Here is a 19,281-nt window from a genome sequence, read left to right on the forward strand (position 1 = left end):
GGATGGGGTGGAGGGAAAATAGATATTTCAGAGTAATAATTTTACATTAGAAAATACTACCATAGAAGTTTACCAACCACAGATTACTTCTTACATTTCCACACCATGATTTACAAAGTTGTTGACAATGGGGTTTTGTGTTTCCACCTCTATCCCATCAACTGTGACTAATTCTCTCCACCAATGACCCCACATTTCCTCCCATTCCCTTTTTTTGGGCCACACCCTACATTGCTCAGAGATTATTCCTATCTCTGTGCTCAGAAGTAAACCCCGGTGTGCTCAGCAGACTGTATGTGATGCCAGATCAAATCCAAGTCAGCCACATGTAAGGCAAACACCTTAACCCCTAACCTATCTCTCTAGACCAGATTAATTCTCTCTTTCTCTCTCTCTTTTTTTTTAAACTGAATCACCGTGAGAACAGTTACAAAGCTTTCAGGTTTAAGTCTCAGTCATACAATGATCAAACACCCATCCCTTCACCAGTGCACATGTTCCACCACCAAGAATCCCAGTATACCCCCACCCCACCCACCCTGCCTGTGTGGCAGATGATTTTCACTTTACTCTCTTTTATTTTGATTACATTCAATGTTTTGACAGAAAACCCATTATTATTTTTTTTTCTTTTTTTCTTTTTTTTTTTTTTTTGCTTTTTGGGTCACACCCAGCAATGCTCAGGGGTTACTCCTGGCTTTGCACTCAGGAATTACTCCTGGCAGTGCTTGGGGGACCATATGGGATGCCGGGGATCGAACCCGGGTCGGCCGCGTGCAAGGCAAATGCCCTACCCGCTGTGCTATCGCTCCGGCCCCGAAAACCCATTATTATTGTTTGAAATTTTCCCCCAACAATCAGACCTGCCAAAAAGGCATCATTTGATAGTTTGTTTTCTATTGCTGATAATGAAGAGCATATGATTAATTTTTTTCATAATCTGCATTTATCGTGTAATAGCCATCGTGATAACTGATCAGCAGTTCATGCCTGGTCAAATTAGACTGTCAGAACTAGAATGCTGCTGGATAATGCTACCCATTTTCAGTCCTTGAGATTTCAAAATACTACAGTTCAGCCCGCATATTACAGAGGTCACTCATTAAGTTCAGGGAGCTTCTCAGAACTTATTATATTGTTGGACAAAGTCTCCCCAAACCAGAAGGAGTAGCCAATCTTGATTCTGATCAACTACCATCCTCCTGGTTCCAGAGTTCCTTGGGGAGTTGGGATTCCCTGATGTGCTCAATGCTGACAAGTCATTCTTGATCTCTTTCCCAGAAGAGGCTGAACTTCGTGAGAAGTCCTGGAAGCTGGGACAGTAGTTTTCTCTCTGTCCTGCTGCTACTGCCTCGTGCTCCTCCCAGTAAAAATAATGAAATCTTTCAGTGAGAGAAACCTGTTCGCCAGTGGGTTAATCTGACACATCTCGTGCCTATGACTTATCTTGACTATTTGGGGGAAGGTTGTACATCATGGATTTGGAGCCCCCTTGCACCTGACTCTCCCACTCCCTTCTGATGACACAGCTCTGCATCACAGAGAGAATGACAGTTTGATTCTAAGTGCAGCACTTAGACACATCAGCTTGGGCTTCCTCAACAGTGTAATGAGATGAATACTTGTCTTACTGCCTTTTCAAGTTGAAAAATAGGAAGCATTCCTCAAGGCCCTGAATGGAATTGGCACCCGATAAATAGTTGTTATGATCATTGTTGTTCACAGCTTATTAGAAAATTGCTGGATAAAGTGATACATCTTCAAGTCAGAAATGTGAACCAAATGGAATCGAGAGCCAAAGCATCACAAACTGTATCAGAGAAGTTGAGAAGGCAAATCAAATAGTCTCTGAGAACTGAGTTTCCAAAAGCATATGGAATTTCATCTTTGCTTCTTAATCCTCTCTTTTTCACTTCTTATTTGTTTTTTTCTCATTGGGATTATTTTAATGTTTTTTTTCCTTTGGTCTGTTCCTCTTTCATTTCCCAAGGCAGTCCATGAGATATTTCCATTAGGACTATTCCAGAGTTACGTGTTTTGTTGTTGATGTTATACATGAATTTGGGCATGATTCCAAAACTATACCCAGTTCCAGTCTATACTCTCAATGCACTATGATCTTTGAATCTAAGGGATTGGGGGGGGGGGCGAAGGGGGGAACAGAAAACCTTGCCTTTCAAAACCTAACTTTCCAACTTTGTGTGAATCACTGTGTCTCTGTCAAGCTTTTTTCCTTTGTTTATTTATTTATTTTAAATCGCTGTTAGGCACACACTAACAAAGTTGTTCATGATCGGGTTTCCGTCATACAGTGTTCCAACACCCATCCCTTCATTAATGTACGTTTCCCATCACCAGTGTCCCCAGTTTCCCTCCTTCCACGCCCCACCCTTAGTCTTCCGTTTAGAAAGGCTCTTGGGTTAAGGTTCTGTTCTCTGTGGGAGCATGCAGCTAGCCTCGGAGAAGTAATCAGAGGGCAGAGGCTCCAGCCCTTCTCCCCCGCCCGCCCCCGCCCCTCCAGCCCAGCCTTTCCCCCATCCAGGCTCCCTCCTAAACGGGGTCATTATCCCCACACTAAAGTGGCAGTTATAGCTGTGGCTCACTCTGAAAGGCCAAAGATAAACTTTCTTGGAAAAACTCCTTGGGCTGACCAGCATGCATTTCAAGCTGCTGAGTTTGGAGGAGCAAAATACAAGGATGCCAGTGATGCAGAAGGAGTGGCTGACCCCTGGGGCAGGAGGGTGCGTGTCTCCCCGCCCCCCACCCCCCTAGCCCCTCGGATCCCGTAGGTGGTCTGCGGGAAGAGCCCACCTTCAGGAACACCCCACCACCACCACCACCAAGCGCTCTTCAGGAAACAGTGTTGCTGTGCTGCGCTTCTCCCGACTGCTGGGGGGTGAGGGTGGGGGGTAGGGTGGAAAGCAGGGAGCTCCGCAAACATTGGCATCTTGCCCCTTGCCAGGGCGCCAGTGTGCAGGGAGCCCCGGGCTGGGGGCAGGGCCCAGGGCTGTTTCCTCACACTTCTCTCTCCCCCCTGCTGTCTTCCAGGTAGTGAAGCGGATTTCAGCTCCTCCAGCAGCACCGGCAGCATTTCTGCTCCGGAGGTCCATATGTCGGCGCCGGGAAGCAAGCGGGCGTCCTTCCCACGCAAGTAGGTTCCCCTCGTGTCTGCAGAGCTTGGCGCTTTCCACCGGGCCTCGCCTGCGCCTGGTGTTTGGGCCTCACTGCGAGCTTGCTCTCTATTCCGCTTCAGTCGGTCCCAACAGGTTTGGCTTGGGTTAGCCGAGGCGGCATTGTCAGGTTTGGAAACTCACATGCCCGGCATGCGGCGGACCTGGGTTCAATCCCCAGCACTGCATTAGGTCCTAACCGGCTGCCAGATTTCACCCACCAGAGCACAGCCAGGTGCGTTCCCAAAATAAACCAAAAAAAAAAAATTCCGCTTAGTGAACCCCCATCACTCCTAATATCCTCCAGGGAAAGGAGTGAAGCAGGCAGGAAGCCCAGAGGCTCGGGTGGCTCCCATTGTGGGGACATCAGAGCAGCACACCTGAGCACTGGACTCTGGAGCCACGCTGTGTGGCACTGAACACATCACTCAACTTCTGTGCCTCAGATTTTCTTGTCTATAAAATAGGTCTCTCCTAAAAACTCATCTCCTAGGCTTAGTGTAAGGATTGATTTTTTTAATTTATTTATTCTTGGAGCATTGCAAAATCCGTCATTATTTACCACTGATGATGTTAGCTTTGGGATGAGAGCTGGGGGCCTGGCTCTGTGGCCGAGCACATGGGTTTCATCTCCAGCAACACGAAAGTTAAATAAGGGGGACCGGATGGGGTGGAGTCTAAGCCTCGGGATTCTTTGCTTCTGCGGGTGACTTTATTTACTCATCCAATAAGCCTTTCTTGATTCAGCTGGGCAGGTGAGCAGCCCACTCCAAGGAAATTAGATTTGGCATAGAAGGGAAGACCATGTATACACAAATAATAGCATTTTTTTTAATACATGGGGAAAGGATATCTTTGATGATGAGCTGGATCATATATTTCAGGCAGGTTGGTGGTCCCAGGAGGTCTCTGTGAGACCCCACTTCTATCGGGACCCAAATAAGGGGATGGTGTGAGCCATGGGCCACAAGACAAGGATTTTTCCTTTTGGCTTTGGGACAGTCATTTGGCTATGACAGTGTCCATGTTTGTGAAGGGAGTTGAATAATATGAATTCAAAGGTGTTTTTTTTTTCTCTAGAGAAAAAGCTACTGAGTAAAATTCTAAAAGCTTATGTGTTCAAGAGTCAGCCAGCAAGTATTTTTCATTTTTCTTGGGAGAAGATGAAACTGAGGCTTTGCCGAGACAAGAAAATGAGACAAAATTTTATTGTTCAAAACAAAGTTTAAACCATACCACGAACAGGAATGATCTCCACAGGAAAAAACACCTTTGCTTTATCCCCAAATGCCACTTATTTTGGCAACAAAGTGCTTCTAAGACCAAGGCCATGAATATAAAAATTCTCAATATAAATCTGAGGTGACTCGCTCTGAGAGTAAATGATTTCTCTAACCTGCTAAAGAAATTAGCACTTACCTGTGATTCTAGGTACTGAAAAGCAGAAAGGAAAAGATATGACCAACAGAAGCAGCAAAAATGTATTGCATATTTTTAAAAAAACTTGAGTTTATGATTAAATCCCAAAGTACTGTAAAGAATACTGAGTAGCAGAAAGTGTTCTAGTCTTGAACCCTTGATTTCATAGACTTATTCATAATTGGTATCTTGAACCCAGCAGTTCTCCTGGCTTACTCCTGACTTTGTGCTCAGCAATCACTCCTAGTGGTACTCAGAGAGCCACATGAGGTGGAGGTTGGCTGCATGAAGACAAACACCTTAATCCCGTATTAGCTCTCTGTCCCTCCTCAGGTCTCCATTGTTTGTTCCCCTTGGTTTCCATTTCAATTTCCGGTTCTGGAGATCTCTGCCTGCTGAGTTCAATTATGTGTTGAGTACAGGGCCCAGAATTTAGGAAGGTCAATAAACAGCGGATCAAGTCACTAAAGGTAAAAGTATAATAGATGTGGAGGGCAGGAGTGGATGTAGTGGGAAGGATGGCCGTGATTACATGAGGGTAATGATGGTGAGAACGGGCCTTGTGCGGGCTGCCATAATAAAATGTTACAGTCTAGTTGGCTCCAACAATTGTGGAGACTCAAATTTTGGAGAAGTTCAGCATCCGGGTGTAGGCGTGATCGCCTTCTTCCTGGGGGGCTGGTGCCTTGATTTGAAAGTAGCCATCTTTTTAAAAAAATTTATTATTATTATTTTTTTATTCTCTGCCTAATTGTGTCCACATTTCCTCTCTTCATCTTTAGCCACTAGTCAAATTAGATTAGCGGCTAATCCCAGGACCTTCTTTTAATTGAAATGCTATAACTTCCCTTTCCAAATCCTGACTGGGTGCTGGGAGTTAGGACTTCAATAAACATATGAATTAGGGGAAAACGTGATTCAGCCCCTAAAGTGACCCATGATGAGGATGACAGTGACGGTGATGAGGGTGTGGGTGACAATAGTGTTATCTGAAGTAGGGGGCAGCATCTGGGAAACAGAAACTCCTGTAGGTCCCCTTTGAGGTTTCCTCCTTTGTATCTCTTTTGCTCTCACGAAACCATTTCCTGGGTTCAGGGGTGCAAGGGCCCAGCAAAATTCTCCTCCTTCTGGCCTACACTCCTTTAGTTCACTGGACCTAGCTTGAGTTTGGAGAGTAGCATTGAGTTTGCCTGTTCAGAGCCACGAGCAATGAGAAATTGTGGCTTTTGCTCTCAAAATGCTTTCTTCTCCACCATTCACAATCAATTTGGCACTTGACGTAAACTTTAGGAACCAAGGTGAGATTTTTCTTTTTTAGCACTCTAGCAAGTTCTATTTTAAAAGTTGGCTATCACAAATGGTTTGCTATCTACTGTCTGAAGGATATGCAATATCTTGATTGCACCTTAAAATTGTTTGATAGTATAACATCTTCTTGCTTTCTTCTTTATAGTGGATGAATTCTTGTAAGAGCCTCTTCTAATTGAAGTTGTGTGTCACCATGCATTTCTGTGCATATATCACACAAAGGAAATCAGTAGTGATTTTTAAATGTAATATAGGCAGTACCTAAGATACCTGTGTTCTAATTCAAAATAATATGCAGATTTCCTTTGCTTTTTTTTTTCTTGGTGGAGGGTCTCACTCTTGCACCCCCAGAGGTGCTCATGGGCTCCTCTAGGCAGAAGAGGGACAATGTGATACCAGGATCAAACGCAGGCCTTCCATATGCAAAACCCTTTGAGATATCTCTCCTACCCTCTCTTACTTTTTAAAATTTTATTGATGGTTTATGAGAGTACAAATATTTATGTTTCAGTACAATGTTACCATGCCACACCTACCACCAACATATTCACATCTGTCCTTCCCACCCACTTTGTGACTTCGATTCTGTTGTTGGAGCTGAAGTTCTGTTTTCATTGGGGGTTGGCTATTCTCTTGCTTTGTTTCTTTATTTACCATGCATGAGTGAGCTCATCCGGTATTTGTCTTTCCCTTTCTGACTTATTTTGCTTAGCCTAACATTCTTCTCAACTTCATTCATGTTTTAGCAAAGGGTTAGATTTTGTCTTTTCTTATAGCTGAGCGGTATTTTGCTGTGTATATTGCATGCATCTTCTTTACTCACGCACCTGTTGTTGGGCTTGTGGGTGGGTCCTAGATCTTGGGTCTTCTATATATTGCCTCAATGAATGTGTGTGTTTTAACGCTTTTTTTGTATTCTCCAAATAGTTACTTAGCACTGGACGTGGTGGATCATATGATAGTTCATTTGCATTTATTTATTTTATTTTATTTTTTAATTTATTTTTTAATTAGTGAATCACCGTGAGGGTACAGTTACAGATTTATACATTTTTGTGCTCATGTTTCCCCCATACAAAGTTCGATAACCCATCCCTTCACCAGTGCCCATTCTCCACCACCAGTAAACCCAGCGTCCCTCCCACCCTCCCCAGTCCCGTCTCCCCCCACCCCAAACTGCCACTATGGCAGGGTATTCCCTTTCGTTCTCTCTCTCTGATTGGGTGTTGTGGTTTGCAATAAAGGTGTTGAGCGGCCATTACGTTCAGTCTCTAGTCTACACGCGTCACCCCTCCCCCGCATGATCTCCGACCACATTTTACTTGGTGTTCCCTTCTCTGAGTTGCCCAGAATGAGAGACCAGCCTCCAAGCCATGGAGTCAACCTCCTAGTACTTATTTCTACTATTCTTGGGTGTTAGACTCCTAGTCTATTATTCTATATTCCACAGATGAGTGCAATCTTTCTATGTCTGTCTTTATTTTTGAGAAATATCGACACCATTTTCCATAGAAGGGAAACCATTTTCTATTTCTATTAAAGGTAAACGGCTCCCAATTTTTTTTAAAGTTTAAGTTATGCACTCTGCTTAATTTGTACTGTAACTCTTCACCTAATGTCATGGAGAGATTTTTGGAACTTAAGAGAAACAAGATATCATGAAACCAAGTTCCAAATAATGACATTGGCATTTTCTTCAGTATCTGCTGGGGTTGTTTTTTTCTCATCAACATGATAATGAAACATTGTTAAACAAACTAATGTTATTTGAGGCCCTTCTGTGCCTGTTTTTGCTCACTGAAAGAAAACTCCAGGGGGCTGGAGCAATAGCACTGCAGGTAGGGCATTTGCCTTCTATGAGGACCTGGTTCAATTCCCAGCATCCCATATGGTCCCCCGAGCACCAAAAGGAGTAACTTCTGAGTGCAGAACCAGGAGTAACCCCTGAGCACTGCTGGGTGTGACCCAAAAAGCAAAAAAAAAGAAAAAAACAAAAAGAAATCTCCAACAGTTTTTTTTTTACTCTTACATTAAAAGGCAAAAGTGAAAGTGCTTTGGGCTTTAGTTGTTTTATTTATTTATTTATTTATTTATTTATTTATTTATTTATTGGCTTTTTGGGTCAGATCTAGTGATGCTCAGGGGTTGTTCCTATCTCCGCACTCAGAAATTACTCCTGGCAGTGCTCAAGGGACCATATGGGACGCCGGGGATCAAACCCATGTCGACTATATACAAGTCAAATGACCTCCCCACTGTATTATTGCTCCTGCCCCATGGGCCTTAGTTTTATGTCAGCCTTCATGGAGGCCTGACTGCCAAACAGTGAGAGGAATCCCCAACCACTCGTCTCTAGAACCTGTGCATTTCTCCTGTCATTCCTGCTTTGACTGTATGTCTGTTTTTTTTTTTTTTTAAATCACCATAAGATGAACAGAAAGTTGTCCATGATAGGGTTTTAGTCATGTAGAGTTTCCATATCGGTCACTTCACCAGTGTACATTTCCTATCACTAATGGCTGTGTTTGTATTCCTTTCTAATTTTATGTTGCTTCACTTGATTTGATAGGTTATTTTGGAGTGCTGGCAAAACTCCAATTATCGCACATTAAATTTTAGGCCACATCTGCTTATAAAAAGTATCCTAGAAGTGATTCATTTTCCAATAGTTGAAGAAACCTGTGTTCCCTTCGGACATGACTTTCAGTGACCTGATTGACTCAGTTGCTTTCAGATAATGGAGTCAATAGAATGAGGGTGAAAGAAGTAGGGTTGGGCAGGGGAGAATCACTGTATCAGCTTAATAGCATGGAGGAACAAGTGTGCTATATTCAGGAGTTTCTGGAACCATCAAGGGTTATGAGAAGACCTCAGAGGAGGTTAATTCAGTTAGAAATTCCAGGTCAAAAGCAGGAATTAGCACTTTGCTTTCTCTCCTAACTTGTGGGGTGGTTAATCCTCCTTATATCTCCAAGTTTCGTGAAGAAATAGGCCCATTGGTGCCAAACTTAGAAGTGAAGCATGGAGAAGCCAATCCCAACCAGATTGCATGACTTTCCGACGGTCCGAGCTCCTCCCCATCCCAGGGCTGCCAACGCTGGTTTGTCAGAGAGCCATCAGCCCATCTGTTCCCTATAAAGTGTCCCTCACGAAGAGGAAACAGTCCATTTGGATGGCTTCAAAAGGAAAGAACTGCTTTACTGAAGAATTTGGTGATGTTCCCTTATGTCTGGCTTATTGAGTTGACAGTTTGTTGATACTGTATTTGATGTCAAGCAAAGCTTTATGGTTTGGGAGTCAAGTATGTGAACATATCCACATGTACACAGGGCTGGATACAGCTATTATTAAAATTGTCAAAACACAGCTCTATTCTATGAAAGGTACCTTGTTCTCCTTTGTTTTCTTGTAATGTCAACAGGACATATTCCTGACACATACCTGTTATACTGTTTAAGTAATTTTACAGTCTCAAGCTGCTTGCTTATTTTATTTAGTGAGTGTCAAATGTCTGGACTGGATTAACAGGGAAGTCCAAACAAGTTTTACCCTGTAATAATACCCTACAGTTGAATTGCCCTTATAGCTTATTGAATACGGTGAACAATATGGCTTAGTGGTAAAAGTGCTTGCAAGCAATATGGAGACATAGGTTTGATTCCTGGCAATAAGCACACACACACACACACATACACACATACATATACATACACAAACACACCCTTTACTGAATGTACTTACATGTTTTTCTTTCTTTCTTTCTTTCTTTCTTTCTTTCTTTCTTTCTTTCTTTCTTTCTTTCTTTCTTTCTTTCTTTCTTTCTTTCCTTCCTTCCTTTTATTTTTTAATGAACCACCATGAGATACAGTTACAGGCTTACAAACTTTTGTGCTTGTATTTCAGTCATACAATGATTGAGTACCCATCCCTCCACCAGTGCCCATTCTCCACCACCAATGTTCCCAGTATCCCTGCCACCACTCCCACCCCATCCCACCCCCACCCTCTGCCTCTGTGGTGGGCAAATTCCCTTTTACTCTCTCCTTTAGGGTATTGTGGTCTACAATGCAGTGGCTATCATGTTCGGTCTATAGTCTACTTTTGGTATGCATCTCCCATCCTGAGTGGGTCCTCCAAGCATCCTTTGCTTGGTGGTCCCTTCTCTATGTCAACTGCCTTTACCCCCAGCATGTGAGGCCAGCTTCAAAGCCATGGAGCAATACTCCTGGTCCTTATCTCTACTATTCTTGGGTGTTAGTCTCCCATTTTGTTACTTTATATTCCACAAATATAAATTATATATATTTATTCCACAAATATAAATATATATATTTATATATAAATATAAGAGTGCAATCTTCCTATGACTGTTCCTCTCTTTCCAGCTCATTTCACTCAACATGATACTCTCCATTCCATGCATTCTTTGAGATTTGATATTTTTCATACTGACTTTGTGAAAAAGACAGAAAAGATCATGATATCCTTCTGTTATATTATATATCTATTATATATCTTATATCTCTGTTAAGTATCTTATTTGCTTAAGTTCCTCATAAATGGCCATTCCAGGACTCTCACTGAGTTGATTCATTGAGCTCTCATTTAGGGAATACTGAATGTATACCAGGAAGGAAAGATTAGGGATGTTCCTGAGGTACAGCAACAATTCCAGGATGCCCAAGGTTCGTGGGGAAGGCAAACAAATATGTAACTGTAGTGCAGCGACACCTTCCAGGAGGGAGTTTTGCATGGAGCATTAGGGAGCAGCAAGGAGCAACAGTTGTACCAGACTAGGGACGGAAGATGAAGACAAGTTTGTTTAGTCTCTACGGAGAGGACAATCTGGAGGCTGAGGAGAGGGAACAAGAACAGAGCATTCTAGACAGAGAAAAAAGTTCCAACACAAATGATGTTGGAGAGAAAGGATCATCTCGAAACTGTAAGTGGTTTGGAGTCTGGGATCAAGGGAAGGGGGAGGAGGGACAGGCCGCTGGTTAGAGGCATGTTGGCTTTGGAGTCTAGCCTCGGGCCCAGAGTGATTGCACAGTGAGTAGAGTGCTTGCTTTACAGTGGCCAGCCAGGTTCAATCCCTGGAACCCCATTAGTGATCTCTGAGCACAGAGCCAGGAGTAGGCTCTGATCTCTGCTGGGGGTGATGCCCAAACCAAAAAGACAAATTTTGCAAAAAAGAGTCTGGCCTTAATTCTGGAGGTGGGGACTGGAATTGAGTAGCTTTGAAGACAGTGACGTGCAGGGATGACCCTCCTCGGTGGGGTGGGTTTGACAAAGCTGGAGGAGAGAGCAATGAGGAGACTAATAATAAGAATCTAGCAGTTAAATGGCGCATGGTGTGCTAAGCCACTGGGAATGGAAAGAAAGCCAGGATAGGGGAGGGAATTGGGTGGTCAAAATGAGACAAGGATGTGGGCTCAGTTCATGCCGTTTTGTCATCCTCTTCTATTTCCATCAAATAAACCGCCCTCATTTTACTTACCCCAGTGGGAACCAAACCCAAATAGTTTTCAAGCTGAAACAGGTATCACTGAAATAAAACCACATCTTCAAAAGATCCTCAACATGAACCTACACCAAATCAGTATTTTTACATGACTGGGTCTTAAGCAGACAGTGATGCTTCATTCAAAACAAGCTTGGTGATGGCAAACTGTTTGGGAGAAGGGCAGAGAGAGAGGTTGCCTGTGCTAATGACATGAGGAGGCAAAGTCCCAGGCGCTCACAAGGACAGCTCATCAGGACAGTTTGTCCTATTAATGATTCAGTGCCTTCAGGCTCGATAAATTAGATTTCCTTCGTGGTAACTAGCTGCAAAGAGGAGTAAAGCATTAGCATCTGGGCCCCAGTCACCCTAAGGAATTTGAATGTGTTTTCCTGCGTTTTCTCCTAGCCGAGGTCCCCACGGACGGAGTAATGGAGTGTCATCACACAAGTCGGGGAACAGCCCCCCATCCCCCCGGGAGAAGGACCCGCTGTCTGTGCTCTGCAGGAACCAGTTGAACCCTCTCCACCTGCATCCCAGTTACGCACCTTCTTCCCCAAGTAGCAGTAACTCCGGTTCCTACAAAGGAAGCGACTGTAGCCCCGTGATGCGGTGAGCACCCGTTGCCCAAACACACTTATACCTCATCTTGGCAGAATTTTCTTTCAAAGCTAACAACTAGCACAGGCGATGCAGCTGAGTGGTAGAGCATTTGCTGCCAGGTCCTGGGTTCAAGACCTGACAGCCCCCTCATCACCTCTACCCCCCCACCAAAACACACACACACACACACACACACACACACACACACACACACACACACACACACACACAAGAAAACCAGAATGAAAGCAAACAGATATGAAAAGGAGAGGGTTGGCTCAATGGTAGAGATCTCAGGTTCAATCCCTGGTACTGTATAAAAATAAATAATAAAAACAAAGAACAACTCATACCTAATATGGCCAGAGAATGCTTGGTTTTCCTTATCTCACACTCAGGTGATCAACTTCCGGGACTGCTCAGGAAGGCCCCGACATTGTCATCTCTAGTAAGGTTCCGCAGAGCAGAAAGTGACACAAGAGGGACGCAAACTGGCAGTGAGGCTGTAGGAACAGAGGGTCACTGCCTCTTAGACTTCCTCGCACTTTCAGACACCAGGTGATCACTTGAGTGTCTTGTGGTTCCAGGTACCCATCATAGAGGGCCGGACACTGACCGGCAAGCAGGAAAGGCCCGAGTGCTTAATGCGCAGAGCCCAGTGGCACAACTCAGGACAAAAATTGCACAAAGGTGGGGCAGGCAAGTGACTCAGAGGGTCTCTCTGAGGAGGTGACACTGCAATGAGAGCAGAAGGTCAAGCAAGGAATGCTTGGTCCCCTGGGATAGAGAGGGTGGCCAGAGGAAGAACTGGAAATCCTCATGAACCCTGACCAGGCCTGGAGGGGTGGAGGGTGGGGAGCAGACGTGGTGTCTGGATGGATTGTGGGCTCGGCGGGTCCAATCAGGGAAGCAGCTGCCAGCTCCTCCTTCAGCCCCCTTTCTTCTGGGCAGCCGTGCCCACCGGCCTGTTCGCAGCCAGGAGCCCGCTGGAGAAGTTTGGGGGAACTCTCAGCACCTCTTTTCCACAGCAGGCTGGAGCAAGAGGAGAGTGGTCCTGTTCCCTTCCAGAGAGGCCGGTTTGGCTGTGGCGTGCTCCTGCTGGGGCCTGCTCTGGGAACAATTGGAATTCAACCCATGACAATCGGGCTTTCTCGGAGCAGGGGCACATTGTGTGGAAAGTTAGGTCATCTTGCTCCCTTCCGTCCCTCCTGCCCCCATTGTCCTCCAGTGTGTGAGAAGAACAGCGTTCCTCGGGACAGCGGGCCACCCGGCAGACAATTAGGCATTATTTTATATGAGATCATTTCTAAGCCATAGAAAATCCCTCTGGTCTACACACCCCTACACACACACACACACACACACACACACACACACACACACACACACACACACACACACACACACACTTGAAGATGGAATCTATATTTTCCACAGTCTTCACCCCTCCCACCCCTCCCTCTGTCTTACTCTCTGCCCCCCCCCTCTCTCACTGTCTTTGTCTCTGTCTTTGTCTCTGTCTCTGTCTCTCTCTCCCTCTCTCTCTTCCTTCAGAGTGAAGTCACATATGACTTGAGTCTAAAACCCCCAATTCCCAGCGGTCATTCCTTCTCAAGAGTGGGCTGGCCCTTCACCGTTGGGGATAGAAAGAATGATATTTCATTACTTGGATTATTTCAGGCGACCCGGAAGGTACCTGTCCTGTGGTGAAAATCATGGGGTGAAGCCCCCGAGTCCCGAGCAGTACTTGACCCCTCTGCAGCAGAAGGAGGTGACGGTGCGGCACCTCAAGACCAAGCTGAAGGAATCCGAGCGCCGTCTGCATGAGAGGTGACCGCCGCCCCTCCCTTCCACAGCCAGGTTGAACTGCAGTTGCTGTGTGCAGAAAGGGAAACACAGACTCAAACCATAGAGTAGAGGAAGAAGATTTCATTTTATTTTTGTCACGTGTTTTAAACCAACTTCTCAAAAGAGTCATTTCTAATCCTCTGTGGCTGTCCTTGGGGTCTAAAACAGTCCTGCCATCCCTCACCCCCCCCACCCCTCCTCTCCGTTGGGGGGACCTCAGCTTATTTTCTGGGCGTGTCCACTCAGATCTGAAGAGCTGGGTGTGTGTCTGACTATTTATATGTGGCACGCACAGTCCCATACAGCACATGGAGTCAACGAGCACATGCCTATCCAGCCCTGGTTGGAGAGGATGGTGGCGTGCATTGTGATTCCTGTAGCTATTTCTGTGCTAGAGGAAGCACTTCATTATTCTTGGCGGGGCGTTAAGGTGGGAAGGGAGGGGAAAAGTCCCTTGTTTGAGAGATCTTATCTCAGAAAGGAAAGACCTTTGATATCTTGGAGCAGGCCAGATTTTCTGCCTGATGGTTTTCCAGGGAATATTTTGGGATGGACAAAAAGCAGAATTCCAACCAGGGTAGCTGCCAAGCTGAGGTGCAGTCAGACCCTGTTCTCTGAAAGCCTTTGGTTTATGTATTTAGGAATCCCTGGGAAGATTTGTCCAATCCCCAGAGGGCAATAGGGGAAGATAGCAAACCTTGAAAAATGACTGTTGGGTTGAGAAAAATGTTTATGAAGTTCTTAATACAATGCCTCAAAAGAAAAGCAAAACATCAGGGCCCCGTGAGATAGCACAGGGGTTCAGCCACTTACCTTGCACACAGCTAACTGGAATTAATATCTGTCACTGTAGCACTGTCATTCCACTATTCATGGATTTGCTCAAGCGGGCACCAGTAACGTCTCCATTGTGAGACTTCTTGTTACTGTTTTTTGGTTTTTTTTTTGGCATATCGAATTATAGCTAGCCAGGCTCTGCTGTGCAAGAGAGCCTGGCTCTCGGTAGCTTGCTGGGCTCTACAAGAGGGATGAAAGAATCACACGTGGGTTGGCTGTGTGCAAGGCAAATGTCCTACCCTCTGTGCTATCGCTCCAGTCCGGAATTAATGTCTAGTGCCACATATATATGGTTCCCTGAACTCTGCCAGGAGTAAGCCCTGAGCACTGCCCAGGGTGTCCCCTACCTCCGCCACCGTGAAAGTAGTGACTTGATGATGATTCTTATGATCTTGTCACTGTTTCACCCCGTGAGGTACACAAAGGTGCCCGGCTGGGCTCTGGAGCGTTCCCATTGCTCACTGCTGGGCTCAGCGCTGGTCTGTGTCTTTCCTGCTAGGGAATCTGAGATTGTGGAGCTGAAGTCGCAGCTGGCCAGGATGAGGGAAGACTGGATCGAGGAAGAGTGCCACCGGGTGGAAGCCCAGCTGGCCCTCAAGGAAGCCAGGAAAGAGATCAAACAGCTCAAGCAGGTCATCGAGTCCATGAGGAGCAGCCTGGCAGACAACGACAAGGGCATTCAGAAGTACTTCCTGGACATCAACATCCAGAACAAGAAGCTGGAGTCTCTCCTTCAGAGCATGGAGATGGCGCACAGCGGCTCTCTGAGGGACGAACTGTGTCTCGACTTTCCCTGTGACTCCCCGGATACCAGCGTAGCCCTGAACACCCCTTTGGACAAGCGGGCAGATGGGGTGTCGCTGGAGGAGATGGTGGCCGAGGAAGCAGCCGACAGCGAGCTGCTGGTGCTGGGAGACAGCCTGGCCGACGGCACAGATTTGTTTGAGGAGACGAGAGAGCCCCACGAGGGGGACTTCCTTCACTCCACCCCGGGGGCCAAGAGCCGGGAGGGCCTCCCTGGGGAGGGCGAGCCGCAGGAGGGCCGCGCAGGGGTGGAGCGAGCCGTGCAGACCGACGCGATGCCCTACGGCCTGGCCATCTCAGACTTCATCCAGCACATGCTGCGATTCCAGACCCCAGGCCCCTCCGGCCCAGACACCCTGGGAGAGCCGGGGGCTGACCGCCCCGCAGACACCCCACACCCCATCTCTGCACTTCTGCTGGATCTAACAACGGAAACCCCAGACTCAGCCCGGCTCTTGTCTCCCATGGAGACCCCGGGCCTCCCCGAGGTGGTTCTGGAAGCTCCCGAGAACCATCTCCTGCGCGCGGAGCTGGATTTTGGGGGTCCCGCCAACGAGAGGTTGGACGGCGCCAGCCCAGCCGCCCCGTCGCCTCTGGGGCTCGTGGTGGCGAGGCAGTACTGGAGCAGCAGCTTCCTGGTGGATCTGCTGGCCGTGGCTGCCCCCGCGGTCCCCACGGTCCTGTGGGCCTTCAGTACTCAGAGGGGAGGGGTCGATCCCATCTACAACATCGGGGCCTTGCTCCGGGGCTGCTGCGTGCTGGCGCTGCATTCGCTCCGCCGCACCGCCGGTCACGTCAAAACCTAAAGGGTCGCGGTCGTGTCTCTGTGCCAATCAGTCCCCGTGTGGCACGGTGCCAGGTGGAGAGACAGCACCCCTTCACCCCCTCCCCCGTCCTCCCCCCACCTCCCTCCCCCCACCTCCAGCGGCAGTGTCCGTTCTGTCGTTGTGCTCCCCCGTGTTGGATTTGCACTATGTTTAGTTGAAGCCTGTTTGCTGTTTAGAACCAGAGGAATCCTCGAGGCGTCCTGCCCGTGTGTAAAGAAAGCATGCCTAGGACCCTGCCGCGTCGTCCGAAGTACCTGTTCTCCTCCTTCGTGGTGCGGGAAGAGAAAATGCCAAGTTTGCACTCTCGGGACAGCTTCTGTAAGGCTGGCATGCTTTGTCCTTGCTTCTGCTTCGTGCCGTTTCCCCATGTGTGATGGTTCCAGCATTCCGATGGTCTTGCGCATAGCAGGGGACTGTAACCAAAAATTCAGATGTTCTTGTGAGATGGGTTTGAAAAAAAAGTCTTTGAATAGCACTTTTAGTCTCTTCCTTGGATTTGATAAGGTTTGAGTGTTTGAAGTTTTTTACTTAATGTAGCTCCAAAGTCTTCAATGGCTTGTTTGTTCTTAAACCAGTTCCTTGGTGAAATCGTAAAGTTTACAATGTATTAACTTATTTTTTGCTTATTATAGAGAGTGCTATAGAGTGTTTTATTGGAGACTGTTCGTAACCACAACTTCAGCATGATGAGAAGAAAGATTAGTGTTTCCACTTAAATAAATGTTTTATCCTCCTATAAAATAATGGTCTGTGTTTTTGCTTTGATATTTCATGAGATATACAATTTAAATGGATAGTAGATCTTTTCACCTTTATCAAGCATGGTCTGTCAAAAAAATGATACTAGCTTGAGTATAAAAAAGAAAAAAAATAATTTTAATGAAAATTGAAGACTTCCTCCTCTAATTATTACAAATGTATTGGACCAAGGTTTGATTATTTGCTTTGAAATTTCACATACTTTATGTAATTTTATGTGGATATTTATACAGTAAGGATATATAAAGTGTTTTATGTAAGTTAGACTGGCTTTATTTTCAAGCATTCTAGGGGTGCAGAGAGGCAGAATATGCAATATCAGATGCCTTCTTTACATTGGCATACTAGGATGAGTGGGTTTGAAAGAATGAGATAATATTTTATCTGCCTTCCTTCATTGTCTGCTCCCCACCCCCAACTTTGTGAATTAGTTACATCTCTATTTTACAGATGAGGAAGTTGAGCTTCAAAGAGGTTGATTACCCAGGATCTCACAGTTCATCTGCTAAGCCATAATTCAAGTGTGTACAAAATAAATAAATGCCTTTTCCACTTTACAGAAGAACCTGAGGAATATCCCAAATTTATTCTCACCTAGAGGCTCCTTCCAAAGAAAGCACTTATCACCCTGAAATAAACTTTATTTCCATTTATGCATCTTGGATATTGTCCATCTCCTTCACAAAATATTAGTTCTCTGAGGTTAAGGAACTGGGTTCTACTTTGTTCACAGATGTCAATCAAGAGTTTGGAAGAGCAGATGTCTTCTAAAAGTCTTCTAAGAGGACTTCTAAAAGTCAATGTTAAATGAATTAATTTATCCTCCAATTGGGTTTTTACAATCCAATTTATGCTAAACTAGGGATTTTACATGGTTGCCAACAGTCATGATGGGGACACACAGGTTTCTACCCTAAGAAGGATCTCGCCTGCCTTTGAAAGACACACAACATGCCAAGAAACAAATAAGTCATGTCTTAATGATGATAAGGGCTTCAAAAGAATAAGACAAGGTTCTTTAACTGAGTCATGAGTGAAACTAATGATCACATCTGTGAAGAAATACCAATGCTAATGGACAAAAAAGAAAATCAGTTGTATGAGGATGTGGGAGAAGAGGTAAAAAGATTGCAAAAAGAAAAATCCAGAAGCTGAGAAACTAGCACAGGGTTGGACCCCAATTCAGTTCCCAGCAACACATGGTTTCCAAAGCATTTCCAGAGGTAGCCCTGGAGATACCTGAGCACCTTCGGGGGGTTTTCATGGTTCCTGAGCACTGCAAGCCCTGAGCAGTACTGCATCCATTGTCGGTAGTATTGAGCCATCGCCTCATTAAATGAGTGTCACCAGAAGTGGCCCCTGGGTCCCCTGTGTACTACTTGGCAGGGTCTTCCCCTTACTTACAGCTCATAAAAAAAAAGAAAGAAAACATGAGAAAGTCCTGGGGCACGTAAGATGTCAGCAAGTTTTAGGGGCAGGTTTGAGGAGTCTGTGGGTATAAAAGGCATGACATAGAATTGGCTTGAATTTGTAATTTCAAAGGACTGAAAAAAATCTGGATTTCTATTTTGAAAGCTATGACTTCTAAGTGCATGACGTCTCATGACGTCAGCAAGCATAAATGGAAGAAGTGAGACCACTTAGGGATAATTCATAATAGTTTGTGTGATTATGACAGTTTAGAGGTAGAAGTGGATATAGCTATTGCATTAGATAATTAAAAAATAGATTTTAAAGATAGAGTTGATATTATTTTTCAGGAGATTGGAGGTGAGGAAGTAGGAGAAATAAAGGGGTTGGAGAGATAGCACAGCAGGTAGGGTGTTGGTTTGCCTTACACTCAACGAAACCAAGGTCAGTCCCTGGAAAGGAATCTCGTATGATTCCCCAAGCACTGCTGGTAGTAATTCCTGAGCATTACTCAGTAATTACTCAGTAATTCTTGAGCATTACTCAGGAAAAGCCAGAATTAATCCTTCAGCATGACCAGGTGTGACCCTCAAAACACAAAAGCAAAAAATTAAATAAAATTAAGAATGAATTTCTGGTTATAATGGTGAGCCACCCCTGGAGGTGCTCAGGGCCGAGGTGCACAGAGCACTCCTGGCTCTGTGCTCAGGGGTCACAGAGCTCAAAGCTAGATATGCTCAATGCAAGGGAAGTGCCTGACCCACTCTAATGTCATTCCAGCCCATGTTGTGCTTCC

The 19,281-nt window shown here is 45.6% G+C and overlaps 1 protein-coding gene across 4 annotated transcripts in view; it reads left to right on the forward strand.

Moving 5' to 3' along the window:
• SYBU (syntabulin) overlaps positions 1-17,669 on the forward strand; it is a 97,841-nt gene extending 80,172 nt beyond the window's left edge. For 3 of the 4 annotated variants that reach the window (XM_055126271.1, XM_055126270.1, XM_055126268.1), the window contains exons 5-8: positions 3,049-3,151; positions 11,806-12,009; positions 13,681-13,830; positions 15,185-17,669. In XM_055126271.1, coding sequence (XP_054982246.1) covers positions 3,049-3,151; positions 11,806-12,009; positions 13,681-13,830; positions 15,185-16,295 — 1,568 coding nt within the window. In that variant the 3' untranslated portion in view covers positions 16,296-17,669. The remainder of the gene's footprint in view (positions 1-3,048; positions 3,152-11,805; positions 12,010-13,680; positions 13,831-15,184) is intronic. The other variant, XM_055126269.1, reaches the window with a different exon arrangement.
• The last annotated feature ends 1,612 nt before the right edge of the window (positions 17,670-19,281 follow it).

This window comes from Sorex araneus, chromosome 2 (genome assembly GCF_027595985.1).
Source record: "Sorex araneus isolate mSorAra2 chromosome 2, mSorAra2.pri, whole genome shotgun sequence".
Classification (NCBI taxonomy): Eukaryota; Metazoa; Chordata; class Mammalia; order Eulipotyphla; family Soricidae; genus Sorex; species Sorex araneus.